At 31.6% G+C, this 16,883-nt stretch overlaps 4 protein-coding genes across 4 annotated transcripts; 3 read left to right on the top strand and 1 right to left on the bottom strand.

The window, feature by feature from the left end:
• Window positions 1-151: 151 nt before the first annotated feature.
• On the bottom strand, window positions 152-1,964 carry LOC148543502 (uncharacterized). Its single transcript, XM_088499875.1, has 2 exons — window positions 1,742-1,964; window positions 152-385 (listed from the first exon to the last, which is right to left on the bottom strand). Exons 1-2 carry the CDS (start codon window positions 1,890-1,892, stop codon window positions 294-296), a joined length of 243 nt encoding a protein of 80 aa, XP_088356001.1. The 5' UTR covers window positions 1,893-1,964; the 3' UTR covers window positions 152-293.
• Window positions 1,965-4,240: 2,276 nt separating this feature from the next.
• Window positions 4,241-5,800, top strand: LOC107616663 (early nodulin-like protein 19). Its single transcript, XM_016318617.3, has 2 exons — window positions 4,241-4,533; window positions 5,292-5,800. Exons 1-2 carry the CDS (start codon window positions 4,353-4,355, stop codon window positions 5,642-5,644), a joined length of 534 nt encoding a protein of 177 aa, XP_016174103.1. The 5' UTR covers window positions 4,241-4,352; the 3' UTR covers window positions 5,645-5,800.
• Window positions 5,801-7,037: 1,237 nt separating this feature from the next.
• On the top strand, window positions 7,038-11,688 carry LOC107618971 (uncharacterized). The gene is made up of 9 exons (XM_016321166.3): window positions 7,038-7,214; window positions 7,807-8,022; window positions 8,319-8,418; window positions 8,798-8,868; window positions 9,258-9,356; window positions 9,646-9,702; window positions 10,057-10,125; window positions 10,367-10,429; window positions 10,558-11,688. Exons 2-9 carry the CDS (start codon window positions 7,810-7,812, stop codon window positions 11,269-11,271), a joined length of 1,386 nt encoding a protein of 461 aa, XP_016176652.1. The 5' UTR covers window positions 7,038-7,214; window positions 7,807-7,809; the 3' UTR covers window positions 11,272-11,688.
• Window positions 11,689-15,081: 3,393 nt separating this feature from the next.
• On the top strand, window positions 15,082-16,062 carry LOC107614701 (uncharacterized). The gene has a single exon (XM_016316844.1). The coding sequence runs from the start codon at window positions 15,082-15,084 to the stop codon at window positions 16,060-16,062; it is 981 nt and encodes a 326-aa protein (XP_016172330.1).
• Window positions 16,063-16,883: the final 821 nt, after the last annotated feature.

A 16,883-nucleotide genomic window follows, 5' to 3' on the forward strand; every position in this document is an offset into this window, starting at 1 on the left:
TTAACAAACGTTGCAACACATAAATCTCTTAAACTCAATCGCCATGCTTCAAACAGCATAATCATATCTTACCAATGAAAATTGCCTACATCAAGTTATAGTACATCATTATTTTAATAACATGATAAATTTAAGTTCGGTACAATGGAAACAGGACATGAGGGAAAAAATGGACCTCCATTGCACAGGAAAATCTAAAAGACACTAAAAGGGTAATCAACAAACATTTCTAACTCCTTTATAATTTTGGTGTAACTTGAAAGTTATTCTCTTGAACATAATGCTGTAAAACATCACTTGGTAGCAGCAGAACTAGCTGAGAGTCTTTGGCTCCTTGCTTTATCAGCTCTTTCCAAGTAATCTTGATGAGATTGATGTGTGGTTCCTACAGGGAAAGAGAAGCTCAAAGGATTAAGTAATTAAATCGCGAACTACGTAAATATAATCCGTTTTCAAGGTCTAATCATGATCAAAAGAAACCGATCGAGTGATCGTATAATAATAAGTCTAAATCAGATTCTAAATGTCAAAGAATAAATGCATTTTGGCTTCAACAATTTTTAAGTCATGCAATGGAATGAAATACTAATACAACAAATATGTGAAAATCAAACAAGTTTAACCGAGTTAAATCTCAATTGTACCCCTGAAATTTAGCCCGATGCTCAGAATGACCCCCACAATTTTGTTGGCCTCAATTAGAACCCCCAAATTTGCAATTGTGGCTCCAACTTGCCCCTGCGATCATCTCCGTCACTAGAATGCTGATTTGATGCAATTGCATGACACAGTGGACACTACTTAAACGACGGCGCATTGGTTTCACGCCTAAACCCTTTGGAAACCACGTCGTTTCAGTTTTTTTGAGTTAAAACTCTCTTTCTTTCCACTACGACGATTATAAGTTGCCAAACATCAAGAAAACCCTTACACTACGTGGTTTCTAAAGGGTTTGCACACGAAACCAATGCGTCGTTGTTTAAGTAGTGTCTACCATGTCATGCAATTGCGCTAGATCAGCATTCCGGTGACGGAGATGATCGCAGGGGCAAGTTGAAGCCACAATTGTAAATTTGGGGGTTCTAATTGGAGCCAACGAAATTATGGGGGTCATTCTGAGTATCAGGCCAAATTTCAGGGGTCAAATTGAGATTTAACTCAAGTTTAACCCTATGAAAATTATAGCCTTCTACTTCCAATGCCATAGCTTAACTCAAAGTTAAGAGCTTAGATGCAAGTTCTAATAAGCAAAAGGAAAATATCAAATGAAACTCCATTGACAGATAGATTTACTCCCCTTTTCGTTTTAGAATGAAAAATCATTCATAGACTTAGGCTCTCACCAGCAACCTCCAAAACCCATGATCCAAATGGGACAATTGCTATCTTTCACTATTTATTGCAAATAAACCCTAAAACAGGATTGTAACTCTCTAATTGATTTATCCTTCAGCTCAACAACAACTAACTAGGTCAAAATCACTACTCAGACAAATTTCATTACCCTAAAACTACTTCTAAGTTCTAACCTAATTTTAACAAAATTAAAGTCACAAAGAATCAAATTTGCAAAAATAGAACCAAGCACACACTAAATAGCTCCTCAAAATGATCTTTTCCCTAAATCACACAAACAAACAAATAATCAAATAAACACATTTATAAAAGATTCGAGCTTTACAACGCAACAATGGTTTGAAGGATCTGAATTATGTATAAAATAAGAATAAAGGGAAGTCACCTCTGTTTCTAAGGAACCAAGGAACGGAGAAAACGGCAGTGATGAGAACTATGCCAACGAAGACATGTTTTGGAGAACCGCTATATAGATAGTGATCCAATTTTGCCCTAAATCCACCACTTCCTACCTTCGCTTTTGTTTCGCTCTTCATTTTCTTATTCTTCTTCTCACTTCAGAGCCTTGAATAAAAGGAAGAGGGTGATTGTTCAATATTTCAGCATGTCATCTTTTTTTAGTGTAATTCAATAAATTCATTTTCGTTTTAACGTATTAATTAAAAATATTAAAAAACTAAAGAAGTATTATAAAGTTTTTTGTTTAATTGCAAAAAATTTCACTACTTTCTAAGTGAGTAAAACATAGACTAATTAAATTAGTAGTTAGGTCATTAGTCCGCTTAAATAAGTGTTAAAAATTCGAATTTTATTTTATGTATGCATTAATTTATTGGCCAATAATAAATTTTTAAATAATGCTCAATTTCGCGATAAATTAATAATAAACCTAAAAATATCGTAGAAACTAAAAAAGTTAGCTGCCACCTTCAAAAATATATGCAACAGATTTATATTAGCAAGCTATGCTTTTTTTTTTAATAAGAGAGCACAACACAATAAAGTGGAGCAACAAATAGGCCAACAATTCAACAAGAATAAGAAAATAAAGATAAAAATCTCCTTAATGTCATCTCCGGCATTGCCATCAACAACAGAAAGGATCTAGACTACTTCATTCTCTATAACTGTTTAAAGATTTCTGAAATACCACCTCTGCAGTTGCCTCCTTGTTATTAAAGATTTGTCCGTTTCTCTCGAGCAAAACGTTCCAAATAACCGAGAAAAAGCAAATGAGCAACTTGTTGCGCTCTACCTTCCTGTTAGCAGCACCTGTCAAACCCTCAAAATGTTCTTTCAGTGAGCCCGGGACAGTCCACGATCTCCCAAATTCAGTTAGCCATTGACACCACACTTGCCAAGTAAACTCACACCCCAAGAATAAATGGTGAATATGTTCAACTTCTTTGTTACATAGGACGCATATGTTATCACCTTGGCTAATAATTCCCAATCTAAGGAGTCTTTCTTTAGTATTTACTCTTCCTATCAGAGTAAACCAAGTAAATAACTCTACTCGTGGCGGCACCAAACCTTTCCATAGTGTTCTTGTGAAACTGTAGCTGGTTATATCCTCTGGAAGGGATTCTGACTGTACTACCTGCACAAAAGAGTTAGTTGAAAATATACCTTCCTTGTAAAACTTTCAAAAAATTCTGTCCGACTTATCATGTGTTAGCTTTATGGGCCTTAAGGTCTCATGCAACATATCCACTAATTCCAACTCCCATTGGTATAAAGTTCGCCTCCTGCTATTCTTAATTAGCTTTATTAATAATAAAAAAATAGTTATGATGACTCGCTAAAAAAGTTTTATTTGGTAGACAATTTTGTGATATGCTAAAATATGAGTTTTGGAGGTAATTTTTTAAGAAAATAATAATGTTACTCCTATTTGATAATAGCATTTTTATTTTTTAAAATATGATATTTGAAGAAATCACCAAAAAACGAATGCTAAATGAACTTTGAGAAAAGGACAAATAGGTTCCTGACCTTTTGTCTCGCGGACATTTTTGTCTCTAACCATTGAAAAATACTTTTAAGTCCCTCACCTTCACAAAATTTGGACGTATCAGTCCCTCCGTCTAAATGCCTCCGTCAGGGACTAATCCGTCCAAATGCTTCCGTCAGGGACTGATCCGTCCAAGTTTTGTGAAGGTCAGGGACTTAAAAATATTTTTCAATGGTCAGGGACAAAAATATCCGCGGGATAAAAGATCAGGGACCTATTTGTCTTTTTCTAACTTTTTCGTATAGTATGTGAGATTTTGTCCAAATTTGGGCTTAAATGTTTTTTGTTTAATTTGGGCCTCAATCTGATTTGGCACTTTTTGTGCTCTCATTGGACCACCCTTCATCAGGGCTCTCTCAAAAGATAGTGTAGACATCTAGTGATGACTTGAGATGCCTTGGGCCTCTTACTATTTGACCACAACAGAAAAAAATTACTATAACTATTGATTCACTAAATAAAATGTTAATAAAAAAAAATTGAATTGTCCAAAAACTCCAAAGTGAACAAATATGAAAACTTTTTATGACTAATGAACAAAAATACCTTTAAATGTTCATAACTTTATATAATTGATTCAAAAAATTAATATTTTTATCCTCCGTAACTATATTTCGTCTTGTATATGCATCAATTCATTAATTAGTTATAAACTCTTAAATAAAGCTCAAATTCACGGCGAATCAGCTCTTAAACTTTTGAGCTAGAAGATACTGCAAGAAAAAAAAAATTGATGGCAAAATTAATTTTACTCCACAAAAACAAAGAATTAAGGGGAGAGGGAAAAAGTTATGTTTAAACTTAGAAGGTGGGTCAGTGTCAAGCACATTATGAATTATGATACAGCAAATGCACCACTGTCTACATAATAAGTGTCCAACTTTCTTGGACCCTACCACAATTATTACTCCATATTTCTATCTATCTAGTGACTATTCATCTTCAATCTTCTTCAACTCCTTCTTCTCTTCTTCCAGTGATTATGAAGATGAAGATGCCCCATTATTACTACTCATTGTGTGCAATGTTGCTTCTTGTGATTTCAGGCACCACTGTGGTTACAGCCACAGACCACATTGTTGGTGCAAACCGTGGCTGGAACCCTGGCATGAACTACACTCTTTGGGCCAATAACCACACTTTCTATGTTGGTGACCTCATTTGTTAGTATACTCATTTCTCTCCTCCTTCTTAGTTACCCTTCTCTTTCCCATTTCTGAATTCTATCTTTCTTGTAAATGTGACTATTGTTATTGCCATAGATCTATATATCATAGATCTAAAACATTCTATTTTGGTCTATGGTTTGTTTTGTTTTGTTCAAGGAATGAAAATGATGTATTAAATTACACATTAAAATAGGTTAAATTACGCAGTTGGTCCTACACTTTCAGTGAAATTGCAAATTGGTCCCTATACTTTAAAAGTTTGTAATTGGATCCCTAAAAATAATTAAAATTTGTAATTTAGTTCCCGTCGTTCAAAAATTGTTTGATTTAACAGAATATTCTCAGTGTATTCTCTATTTTAACAGAATATTTTCAGCATATTCTGAGAATATTATGTTAAATCAACATTTTTTGACCAACGGGGACTAAATTGCAAATTTTAATTCTCTTTAGGAATCTAATTACAAACTTTTAAAGTGTAGGGACTAATTTACAATTTTACTGAAAATATAGGGACAAATACATATATTTATAGACAAATACATAGTAGCTTATTTTAAGTTACACATGACATGTTTTTTTTATCTACATTACTAGTTTTAGTGTTTATGGTTTAATAGATAATTCTCAATCAAATTTTACATTTTCTTCTTACTTTTATTAGAATAGTATTATCCACCATTAGTTTATTTTTTCATTTTTTTAATGAATTAGACTTTTGAGTTTCATAATTTGGATTGTGTTGTTAACAGCATTTAGGTACCAGAAGACACAGTACAATGTGTTTGAAGTGAACCAAACTGGCTATGATAACTGCACTACAGATAGTGCTGTTGGGAATTGGAGCAGTGGCAAGGATTTCATACCCTTAAATAAGGCCAAGAGATACTACTTTATTTGTGGCAATGGACAATGTTTCAATGGGATGAAGGTCTCTGTTCTTGTTCATCCTCTTCCGCCTCCTCCTTCGGCCGCTGTGGCCGCCGAACATTCGACAAAGTCAGCTTCTCCTCCTCCTGTGCTCTTGGATTGGGGACTCTACTCTTTAATAGTGTCTATTGTTTTACACTTTTATTTCGGTTTAGATTGGATTGGATTTAGTTAATTAATTTGTCAAGCATAAACATTATTGTTAGTTCGGTTTGTCCTTAATTTCCTATCAAATCAGAACTTTATGATGTTGTAATTACAATGATATTCACTCAATGGATATCATGACTTTTGTTAGTTTGAGAAATTATTTATTCTCCATTTATATGAAGTAAGAGTTGATTAGTTTTTAGGATTTTAAGACATTAATTATATATACTTTTTAATTTCATTTAGTTTCTTTTTTACAGTATTTCTTAATTCGGACGAAAGACTAATCTCTCGCAAATCTAAACTCCATTTAATCTTGCAATTGTGAGCTCATATAATACAATTTTTTTTTTAATTTTTTTTGTTCTACTTAAACCTTTGATTTCAATTGGTTAACCTTTTTAACTTTTCCAATGCTATATAACTGTTTGTCTTGACTAATGACTATTGCTTAGTTATATAGGTCAATTCAATTCAATTGAACTAGTGTAGAAATTCAAAATATTTCTAATTTGGTGTAGAATATATATTGTGATAAAAATGACCCATTTTATCAATATATATATTTGGTAAAAAAAAAATATATATAGTTGACTCAGTACATCAGAAGCCAAGCTAATTATTATTAATGTTTATATATGAAGAAATTGGAGATACACTCTTTACAAAATTTTTAATCACTTAATTATAATAAATTTTTATATTTATTTGTTTTATATAAAAAATAATTAATTAAAAATACAATTTAATAAATACTTATAAGACAATATCTGAATATTCAATATTTGTTTTAACGAATAAATAAACTAATTACTCAATCAACTAAATTTGATTTTATATATCAATATAATGAGCTATTATTTATTCGATTTTAGAAGGTTTAATTATTCTGTTGGTCCCTATAATTTTTTAAAATTTTCAATTAGGTCTCTATACTTTTTTTTTTCTTTTAATTGAGTCCTTGCACCAATTTTTTTTAAATTTGGTCCCTATACTTTTTTTCCTTTTATTTAGGTCCATGTACCAATTATCTTTTTTTTTAGTTGGGTCGTTATAAAATTAAGTCAATTACTACTAAGAGAGACTTAATGAAAAAAAAAATTTAATACAGGGACCCAATTAAAAAAAAAAAGTATAGGGACCTAATTGAAAATTTTACGAAACTATAGGGATCAACAGAATAATTAAACCATTTTAGAATAACAACCATAAAATACTTATTTTTTATTTATATTCTATTGTTTCAAATTAAATACTATTATTTCAAAATTTGAAAACAATTACATTGTATACTATTATATATTTATAAAAATAAATTTCATTTTAGTTTTAAAATTTAAGTGTTATAATTTTAAAAAATAATTTTAGAAAAACAAAAAGAAAATTTTAAAAAATTTTTAAAAAGCAAAGGCAACACTAACCAGTAACCACCATGGATCTTCAAAACTGAAGCAGAAGAAACCAGCCGGAGAGAAGCACAATTACGAAAGTGCCCTTAAACCCCTGAAAACACAAAATCCTACTTATAACTGCTTCTCTCTTCAGCGTCACAGATTCGTCTTCAGCTTCTTCTTCTTCTTCTTCCCTCTCGCTAGGTATTATATTACTCTTCCAATCTCTCTCTTTTCCGAGATTCATAGCTATATTTTTCATTCTTTTTTACATTGAATTTATTTATGTTTTAATGTTTCTAATTTCTGCAGTTTTCGAATTCGTTCATGTAGTTCTTTCTTTTTACTTCATATTTTGGTGTTTATATGTTGACGCAAGCTGAAAAAACAAATTATTCGAAAAAGTTCATGACTTTTTAGTTTTTATTGATGCTGAATGCGGTGATGTTGTTGTTATTGCTATAAGATGAGTAGTATTGTTGGCTGATGTGCAATTCCCTCGTTTTGCATTGTGGTGTTGCTTGCTTGCTCTGTAATTGTTACTTAATTTTATCTAATTTGTTGTTGCTGGTAATTTTTATTGATGATCGAATGTGCTGTTGTTGGTAAATCTTCTCCTAAATATACAGAAAAGTAGGTTTTCAACAAAACTCTTTCTGGTTAAGTGTCAGCATATCTTTGTTTGTCACCATATCTATTAGAAGCTCAAACTCTATTTTCTATTTCTGCCATTACTGAACAATAAAGTGACCTCAGTTACAGCTACAGTTACTCTAACACTTCTGATTTTGTTAAGGTAATGGCGTTTTTGCAACGAATCCGAAACAACAAGCTCAAAACAGCTTTCACCCAATTAAAGAACCATAGATGTTACATGCGGCTTCCTCATTCTTCATCCATCAATTCCATTCCAAAACCAGGCACTCTTCGGATTCCGCAGCCCTATTGGGCATTCCATGACACACCTCCTCTCGTTTCTAGTAGCGTGAGGTTTTTTGCTGCTCCCATTCAGGTAAATTTTCAAGCATTTGTCTATGCTGGAGGTTATTGTCGAAGCTGTTTGTCTTGAATCTTAACTGTGATTGGAATTGGGTTGCTTTTATTAGTTTTGCTATCCATGGTGGGGCGTTTTTAGGTTGATTATTGACTTGTTTCATGGCTGATCAATGTGGGGGGATGTCATTTTTCTGCGTTGTACTTGTGGAGGGTTTTGAATTTTGGTAGCATAGCCGGTGGAGTGGGCATTAATGGTTAAATGGTAGTGGTCTTGGATTTGATGATGTCAGTTGATACATTTTGGGATTTCAGTTTCAGAGTAAGTGGAAGAAGGAAGAAGAGGACTCCATTGAAGGGCGACGATTGAATGACCAAATCAAAGCTCAATATGTTAGGCTTGTATTTGACGATGGTACAAATTTTCTCATGCTAATGAATGGGGATTTGGTTGTTTTATTTTGCTTTGTTATTATCATATTGGACAGCATTGCATATGTATGTTGACTTTCAAGTCTTGCCATCATTCATCTTTTCTTATTCTTAATTGCTTAAATTGAGGAATGTTGATTTATTTTTCATAATGGTTATGCTGCACTAGCTCATTACTATGGGGCTTGCAGTTTAGCCGTTTTGTTTTATCTTTTATGAATGGTATATGTTTTGGAGTCATGCACCCATGCTTAGATGATAGATATCCATGGATCTGCTGTGGATGGAAACATACCAATTAGATATATGTCTGCTTGAAAGATCATCTTTATTTTCTATTTATGACAATATGAAATTCACAGGGAATCATTCAATAATATCAAGGTTTGAAGCACTTGATCGTGCCAGGAAGCTCAAACTTGATTTGGTTGAGGTGATTATTTTTAGTTTATTATTTTCTTTTAGAGTCTTTTCCATTTAACTGATATTTCGATATACTTGCATAGTATAGGTGTTGAGTTGAAGTAGGTTACATAATTTGAATGAAAATGTTTACTGAAGGATTTATTGTTTTTCTGCTATCCTGGGGTCTTTCCAGTGATTATGTCATAATCTGGATTTTGGTAGAGTGTGATCATTTTCACCCCCCACCAACAGCATATCCTTGATATTTGGGGCATGTTGTGACCAGTAATAATTTATATACCCATGTGTCATATCTGTCAACTTTGACGCACTAACATTTTTATAGAAATATGAATTAAGAAAGTTACATGAATTACATGAGGTATGACATTTATTATATGAGTGCATGTATTACAGGTTCAGAGGAATGGTAATCCACCTGTTGTAAAAATAATGGACTACCACAAGGAAACATACAAGAAACAAGAAAAGGAAAAGGAGCGTGCTAAAAGCAAGGTGCATTATGCAATGGATTTATGTTTTCAATTTGCTTGTGTAGTTTCTGTAAATTGCTTTTGGTTGAAATTGGATATGAGATTTTTTATTTTCTTTTGGTCTTTTGAATTTTCAGTCATACACTAAAACATATGAATCTTTAATTAGCAAATTACTGGTGCTTGAGCTACACTGTACCGTGAAAATGTCAGCAATATGCTCATTCTGCTTTTAAGGCGTGCTTAATGAGTTGCCAAAGACAAATCTTTATGATATGCACTATTGTTAATCAGTTTTCTAACAAATGCAGTCTGAACTGACATTGCGAAAAGGAGAATGTAAGGAAGTGCGGTTTTCTGGAAAAACTGTAAGTGTTTTTTTTCTCCACTTCATCCTTCCTTTTATTTTTTATTTATCCTTTACATATTTAAGCAAGCTTATTTCTTTCAAATCAAAATTATTTGCTGTAGGTCAAATCTGTTAAACATGTATTTTGCTTATGTTCTTATAGGCTTGCTGCAATCGGCTTTAAGGCATGCAAATAATCTAGATGGATACATATAGTTTTTTTTTTTTTTTGGGGGGGGGGGGGGGGGAGGGGGTTTCAATTATTGGGTGTAAGCTTTTTGTATTCTGACTGTGTTCTTGTTGTATCCGGAAGTACAGAGCCTTGAAAAGGATTAAAGAAGTTTGATATTGAATTTTCTGTTGACATTTTCAGGAAATGAAAGACCTGAAGATGAAAGCAGATATGGTTAAAAAGTTGATGGAAAAGGGATATCGTGTGAAGGTACTCTCTTTTTTTCATATATGGAATATGCACTCTGGTTTTGGATTAGGTTACTGCTTAAGGCTTATGTTTAGGTTCTAGGTTTGAGAAATAATAAAAGAACAAAAAAGAGATAATCTAATAAGATCTTGCTCTTTATCACATCAAATATCACATTAGTCAGTTGCATTATGTATTGCTAGTTAAAGATGATGTGACAAAATAAATTTATGATACCTTTTTATTTGTCCATTTAAAACAGTGCAGGGCAACAGGCAGTGATACGCAGGAAACAACAGGAGCGTTATCCCGTCTAAATGCTCTGGTATGATGGTGCAGGCTTTATTCTGGGACTTCCAATCTGAATTATTTTTTTACAAGATACTATGTATATTTCTCTCCTATTTTTTTGTCCTTCCATTCTATATTCATAAATCATAACGATCTTTGCAGATAGAAGATGTCACTGTTGTGGAAAGTGGACCAAGTGTGGCAAAAAAAGATGTATTTATGATTGTTAGACATGCCAAATATGGGCCTAAAAAAGGTGGTGGTGCTCCACGAAAATTTCAAGATGCTTTGGAGATGGCTCTTAAGGCTCAGGAAGATAATGCGGAATCATTAACAACTAGTTCTAGTGATTCTATCGAACATGGGAAGCACAGTTCTACTAAATATGGGTTTGAAGCTGCAGAGGAGGTAGGAGGATCAGAGAAAAATAGCAGAGACCGGAATAATGCTTGTCCTTCTGATTACCAAAACATTACCACAAGTGATTCAGTGTCTCCGCCTGAGCCAGAAAATAGGTATAAGAGAGCTGACCGTAACAAGGTTCAATCTCATGCACAAGCACCTCCTGCTGCAACTGAGAATAGATACCAAAGAGCCGAGCCAAGAAACCGATACCAACAAACATCGTCGAATAATACAGGTTTCAACAATAGAGGTCCTGGAACAAGGGATGCAGCAAGGCCAAACAATCAATATATTCCTCCTGCAGGATCAAGATACTCAAGGCCTCCTAACACCAATCAAAGACCCGGTTTTGGCTTTTCTAATGCTCAAAGAGGCCCTGGAGAACAAGGTGGACAAGCAGGGATGCGTAGAAACATAGAAGGGAACCCTCAGGATTCTACTCAGAATTCGTTCGGTCGTGACTCCTGGTAAGGTGTTGGCATCTCATCTTATGCGTCAAACAGAGGAGTGTTGTATCAAAGTTATGGGCAAATGTGTTCCAAACCCAATGTCACTCACCTATTTAGAAACAAGAATGAAGCAATGGGTGTCCTTCCCCATACTCAGCTGAATTAAGCTGAGGCTTTTACAACATCTAGATTAGTAATTTTTGCTTGGAGGAGCACATTTTTTAATTTATGCTTAACTATAGAGATGGGGTGTTACTACTACCCCAGTGGAAATTTTGATACATGTATCCTGTTTTTCACCCACTAAGAACAGGCTATTGTTTGATGTGGCTTTGTCATTTTTCATTTCAGAGCCTACCAATAAGTTCAACTTTGAGATACTATATACTAATAATGTCATCTCAGTTCTTTAGTTTAATGGATGCTTTGATTGGGTTAATCTCTTAAAGAGTAACTCCTAAATTTATTACCTTTTGTATGAAGGATGAGGCAGAGTTTTGACTTTTGAGTGAGTGTAAGCAAAGCATTGAATTGGGTAGGAGAATTTATTATGGAGATAAAACTTAAAGAAGGATAATCCAGATTCCAGTGCATAAGCATTTTCTGTTAATGTAAGGTTTGGAGAAAGGTTGCTCCTAAAGTGACTAATACAAGTAGCTTAAATTATAAAAGAATTCAAATCAAGAATAAGTGTACTAAATCATGCCTTGATTTAGATAGATAATATTCTACTAAATAAAAAATGTAGTTTTTTAACGTAATTATAAAATGAAAGAAAGAAGAAAATCCTCTTTTATTAATTACCGTGACCTTTTTCTTTTTTTAATTATATTCTTTCTTAATTTGAATACAAATATTTTAACTATTATGATTCATGAGAAAAACACGTATCACATCACCACAATCCATTTCACTTTTATTCTTTTGGACCGAATTTAGTTATTCTCATTACCAAAACCTTTTTTTTTTCCAGCGGCCTTTTCCTTTTTTTTTTATTTACGTATATTTATTAATTTCAATTCAGATAATTTGACTATTATGGACAAAAGGCATATCAGAAGAATCTGTTTTACTTTTATTATTATGTTAACCACAAATTAGTTTTAATAAATAACATATATATTCAATGAATGTTGCTTAAAAAGAGATCCTACCTATTAAATTTAATAATGTAATTTAAAAGCAAACTAAATAATGGTTGATTTTGAAATTCTGAATAGATTGCAAAGATTTATTTCCTAGTAAAATAATATTTTTACAATCATACTTAGATTAAGCCAACGGATAATTATCATTGATTGCTATAATATTAATTAGATTGAAGGAAAATTTTCAACCTTTTATGCTCCTCCTGATGTTAGTAAACCAATAATCTAAAATGATATTGTTTAATTTAATATTTATAATTTAAAAATATAAATTAAGATAAACAATAATTAAAAAATAATTTTAATATATTATTAATAAAAAATAATTTTATATATACGTATATAATGTTATATTAATAAAGATAATTATATTTTATATTAACCGCAAAAATATTAAATGTGATTAGAAGACTATATTAAATTTTACACCGTCTGCTTATTACAAAGTTTCCAAAAGTGCCAATACTTGTTACAATATCTAAATAATAATTAATTAAAAAAATATAGTTTAAATAGACAAATAATTAAAACAAAATCAATAGAAGGAAACAAATGGTAATAATAACTATCAATAGTCAATTCTGTTCCTCTCCTTCGGTCCTTCCTGCCCTTTTTCATGTCCTACTCATTCTTCCCTTTATATTAAATCATAAAATATTAATTCCTTGGTATTAATTATTAAAGTAATTTACATAAATAAATTAAATAAAAAATTATACAAATATTTTAAATTGAATTTAATTACGTGCATATCTTATTTGACATTTCATATAAATCGAATCAAATAAATTTAATTTACACTTTTTCAATGTAAATTGAATCAACATATATATGTTATAAAAATATTAAATCGAATCAAGTAATGTATATATGTTATAAGAGTAGTAAATTGAATTAACTTGATTGGATTTATTATTGTACAACACATATTGATAATAAGACCCAGTTTGAATAAATAATTTAAATAAATTTTTTTTAAAAAGAGTTTAAAATATAAGAACTTTTATTAATAACATCTTATAAATAAATTATTTTACTGTTTGAATTTTTAGTTCTAGAAATACTTATTTTAAAGTTATAGCATTGGGATAAATGACTCAAAAAATATAATTTTTTTACACAAAAGAATGAGTATTAAAATAACAATGATAACAAATACTTTTTAATATTGGATGTTGATTTTATATAATCTAATCACTAAGATTACTATCGATTAGACAATTGGTTCTTTTATTTACTCTTTTATTAGTTCTATTTTTCTAACACTTTCAGCATTCTAATTCATAGTAATCTTGATGGCAATGCCAACAAAATTATTGTGTAGTTAGTGTTTGATGTTTTATTAAGTATGATACGGTAGGTAAAAATAAAAAATAAATGTGAAATATGTCTCATGTATGTTTTTTATAACAATTATAAAAAAAAATAGCAAGTTATATAAAAATAAAATCACACGTAAAAAAAATTAAAACTGAAATGTTAAATACAAATTTAATAATAAAAATATAGTGGTAGAATAATAAAAAAATGCATGGAAGTGACATATGCAACATATGGATCAGATAAAATATTGTGTAAAAATTATGATGGAGGGTTAGTACTTCCAGTAGATGAAACATTGCATAAAAATAGTGATGGAAGACCATTACTTACTGCGGATAAAACCGAAAATGATAGTAGAAGTCAGTACTTCTACCAGATGAAATATTGCGTGAAAATAGTACAATGGTCTTTTTTATTTTGAAGTCAAAATTTTTTGAATGGGAGTGATAAAATAACTTTTGAGAAGAAGAGAAGTCATATTTTTTTTACTACTTTAAAAGCTCTAAATTAATTTCTCATAAAACTAAAAGTATTTCTCAAAAATGGTACTAAACACGAATAATATAAGAAAATAGCTTTTACTACTTTTTAAACTAATTCTAAATTTATTATTACATAAAATCTAACTTTTGTATTTTAGTTCAAATTTTAAAAATTTTATATTTTTACAAACTTATAAATTTAAAATGAAACAAAAAATTATTTCTAAAAATTTATTAAAAATCTTTCTTTAATTCATTAGCATTTAAAAAATCATTATCAAAATTTTTAATGTTAAAAAAATTATTATAAAATATAGTCCTCCAAAATAATATACGAATTAAAATTTAGAGTTATTTAACTTATATGGTACCTTAAAAAACTATACTTTATAAAAACATCATTGTTACCATAATGACCGTAACATAATCATAATAAAATGATTCATATATATAATTGTCGGTTTGAGAGGATCCAAAGAATTCACATACTCCTTGTTTTCAGTGTTGCTCCATCAAACTCCATGGTTCTGCGTTCTTTAAGGAAACCCACTGTTGAATTTGAACAGGTAAAACATCGTTGTTATCTCTATGTAGAACACTATCACCAATATGTCTCAGATCACAACATCATCATCATCATCATCATCATCATCATCATCATTATCATTTTTTGTCAGCAACAACAACAACAACAATCATACTAATAAGAAGAGTTGTTTCACAACAACACTTGTTAGCAGCAGCAGCATCTCCTATTTATGCAACGATTTGCTCTCAGAGATCTTCACAAGGCTCCCTTTTCGATCAACAACGATATGCAAATGCGTCTCAAAGAGCTGGCTCGAATTGATTTCAACTTCTCACTTCATTTGCCAGTTCATGGGGACACAACATAAGTTCTATGGTGCTAGCTTGGTTTTTCTATCACCACATCAACTCATGCTAACTTTCCCTCCAGACCCTTACGATGATGATGATTTAGAACATGATCATCAGAACAAAAGGATTGTAATTTCCCCTGAGGTTTTCATCAAAGGGACAGTGTGTGGTTGTTCCATGAATGTTTTCTTGTGTAGTGACAACAGGTACACAAGTGGCTATGGTTATTTCCTCCATGACCCCATTAACAAGGAATCATTCAAGCTCCCTTCGCTCGAGGTGAAGAAGGAGTGTCTTCATGCTATTGGCTTTACATGTGATCCATTTTATTGCAACGAGGATTCAAGGAGAAACTATCTTGATCCTAAGAAGTGTTTCAGGGTGGTAAGAATCAAGTCCTTCATTGTAAGACACTATGAATTCGAGGTTGATGTTTGGTCCTCAGAGACAGGAAACTGGAGACAAAAGACTGTGATATTAGACGATGGTTTTGCTTTTGCTCCTCATTGGTCAATGAGTTTTGCATATGAAGGAGGATTGTATTTCATGGGTAGGACTAGTATATTTGTTTACGATCCTTATCATCTCAGTGGTGAGACACTTGATTACCCTATTGATTCTGACCCAATGAACATTATGAGCTTTGGTTTTCTTGGATCTTCTTGTGGAGACTTGAGGATTGCTGATATTGGACACAATGATATTAAGGTTTGGGAGTTGGTTTCGAATGATTGGGAATTAGTACACCATGTTGATTTCTCAGGACATTTGCCAAATGAGTTTTGTGCTGATTACTATAAGCGTGTGGGGGGTTTTCACCCACATGAATGGGAGACTGTGTACTTGTATTCTTTTAATGAAGGGATTTATGTTGCAAATCTTCAGACAAAGAAATTTACCTATATCCCTGGATATCAGAAATGTGATTTGAGTCCATTTCATTTGGAGTTGCCATTGTGGTCATCATCACCGGAGGAGTGATTCAGATTTCAGAACTTTTTCTTTTAGTCATAGTTTGTTACTTGGTAGATTTTATGTCTTGAATAATTTGATTGTACTTTACTGTAGATTTATATCTTGTGATAGTTTCGCGCAGTTTTAGTAGTTCTTCTGCTTCCAGGATAAATTCTTCCTGCTTCATAAAAAGAACTAGCGGGTTGATGGATCATTACCCTAATGATATAACAAAATACTGGTTTCCTCTCTGCCGCACGATAAGGCGAGAGAGAGGAAAAAGATAGAATCGAACAACCGTACAGGCATCTTTTGCGGATTGCATACGACTCTACTATGGAATTGATTTAGACCTTCCATCAAAGAAATAGAACATATACTAGGTCTATCAGACCCAGATCAGCATCAGTAGTTCTCTTTTAGTCATAGTTTGTTACTTGGTAGATTTTATGTCTTGAATAATTTGATTGTATTTTACTGTAGATTTATATGTATTATTATATGATACAATGGAGTAAACAAATGATGAGAAAGGACCAAATCTTATTGAGTTGTATTCGGTCTACTTATTTTTTTTTTGTAGAGAAGAGTACATTAAACATAAGATTAGGTGACTACTTAATTAAGATTTATTGAGGGACAAATGATAAATAATTATTAGATATTTCCATTTCATATTAAGTGTCTCATTTTAATTTTACACAAGTATCAAGACAATCATTGTATTTAATTGAAAATATAAACAATCAAAAGAGAAAGACAAAATTATCCTAAATTCTATCTTCTAAATTTTCCTTTCTATTTAATAATAGAAGATATAATATATAAAGATTAATTGATGACTTCTT

The sequence above is a fragment of the Arachis ipaensis genome, chromosome B9 (genome assembly GCF_059453495.1).
Source record: "Arachis ipaensis isolate K30076 ecotype BB chromosome B9, ASM5945349v1, whole genome shotgun sequence".
In the NCBI taxonomy this organism is placed as follows: Eukaryota; Viridiplantae; Streptophyta; class Magnoliopsida; order Fabales; family Fabaceae; genus Arachis; species Arachis ipaensis.

What these genes read in the sequence shown, in the direction of transcription:
- LOC107614701 (XM_016316844.1), top strand. Translation starts at nt 15,082, where the DNA reads ATGGGGACACAACATAAGTTCTATGGTGCTAGCTTGGTTTTTCTATCA.
- LOC148543502 (XM_088499875.1), bottom strand. Translation starts at nt 1,892, where the DNA reads ATGAAGAGCGAAACAAAAGCGAAGGTAGGAAGTGGTGGATTTAGGGCA. An exon ending in TTGGTTCCTTAGAAACAGAG is followed by an intron (nt 386 to 1,741) that starts GTGACTTCCCTT and finishes CTTTCCCTGTAG; the next exon opens with GAACCACACATCAATCTCAT.
- LOC107618971 (XM_016321166.3), top strand. Translation starts at nt 7,810, where the DNA reads ATGGCGTTTTTGCAACGAATCCGAAACAACAAGCTCAAAACAGCTTTC. An exon ending in TAGGCTTGTATTTGACGATG is followed by an intron (nt 8,419 to 8,797) that starts GTACAAATTTTC and finishes TGAAATTCACAG; the next exon opens with GGAATCATTCAATAATATCA. An exon ending in TGCGGTTTTCTGGAAAAACT is followed by an intron (nt 9,703 to 10,056) that starts GTAAGTGTTTTT and finishes TGACATTTTCAG; the next exon opens with GAAATGAAAGACCTGAAGAT.
- LOC107616663 (XM_016318617.3), top strand. Translation starts at nt 4,353, where the DNA reads ATGAAGATGAAGATGCCCCATTATTACTACTCATTGTGTGCAATGTTG. An exon ending in CTATGTTGGTGACCTCATTT is followed by an intron (nt 4,534 to 5,291) that starts GTTAGTATACTC and finishes TGTTGTTAACAG; the next exon opens with CATTTAGGTACCAGAAGACA.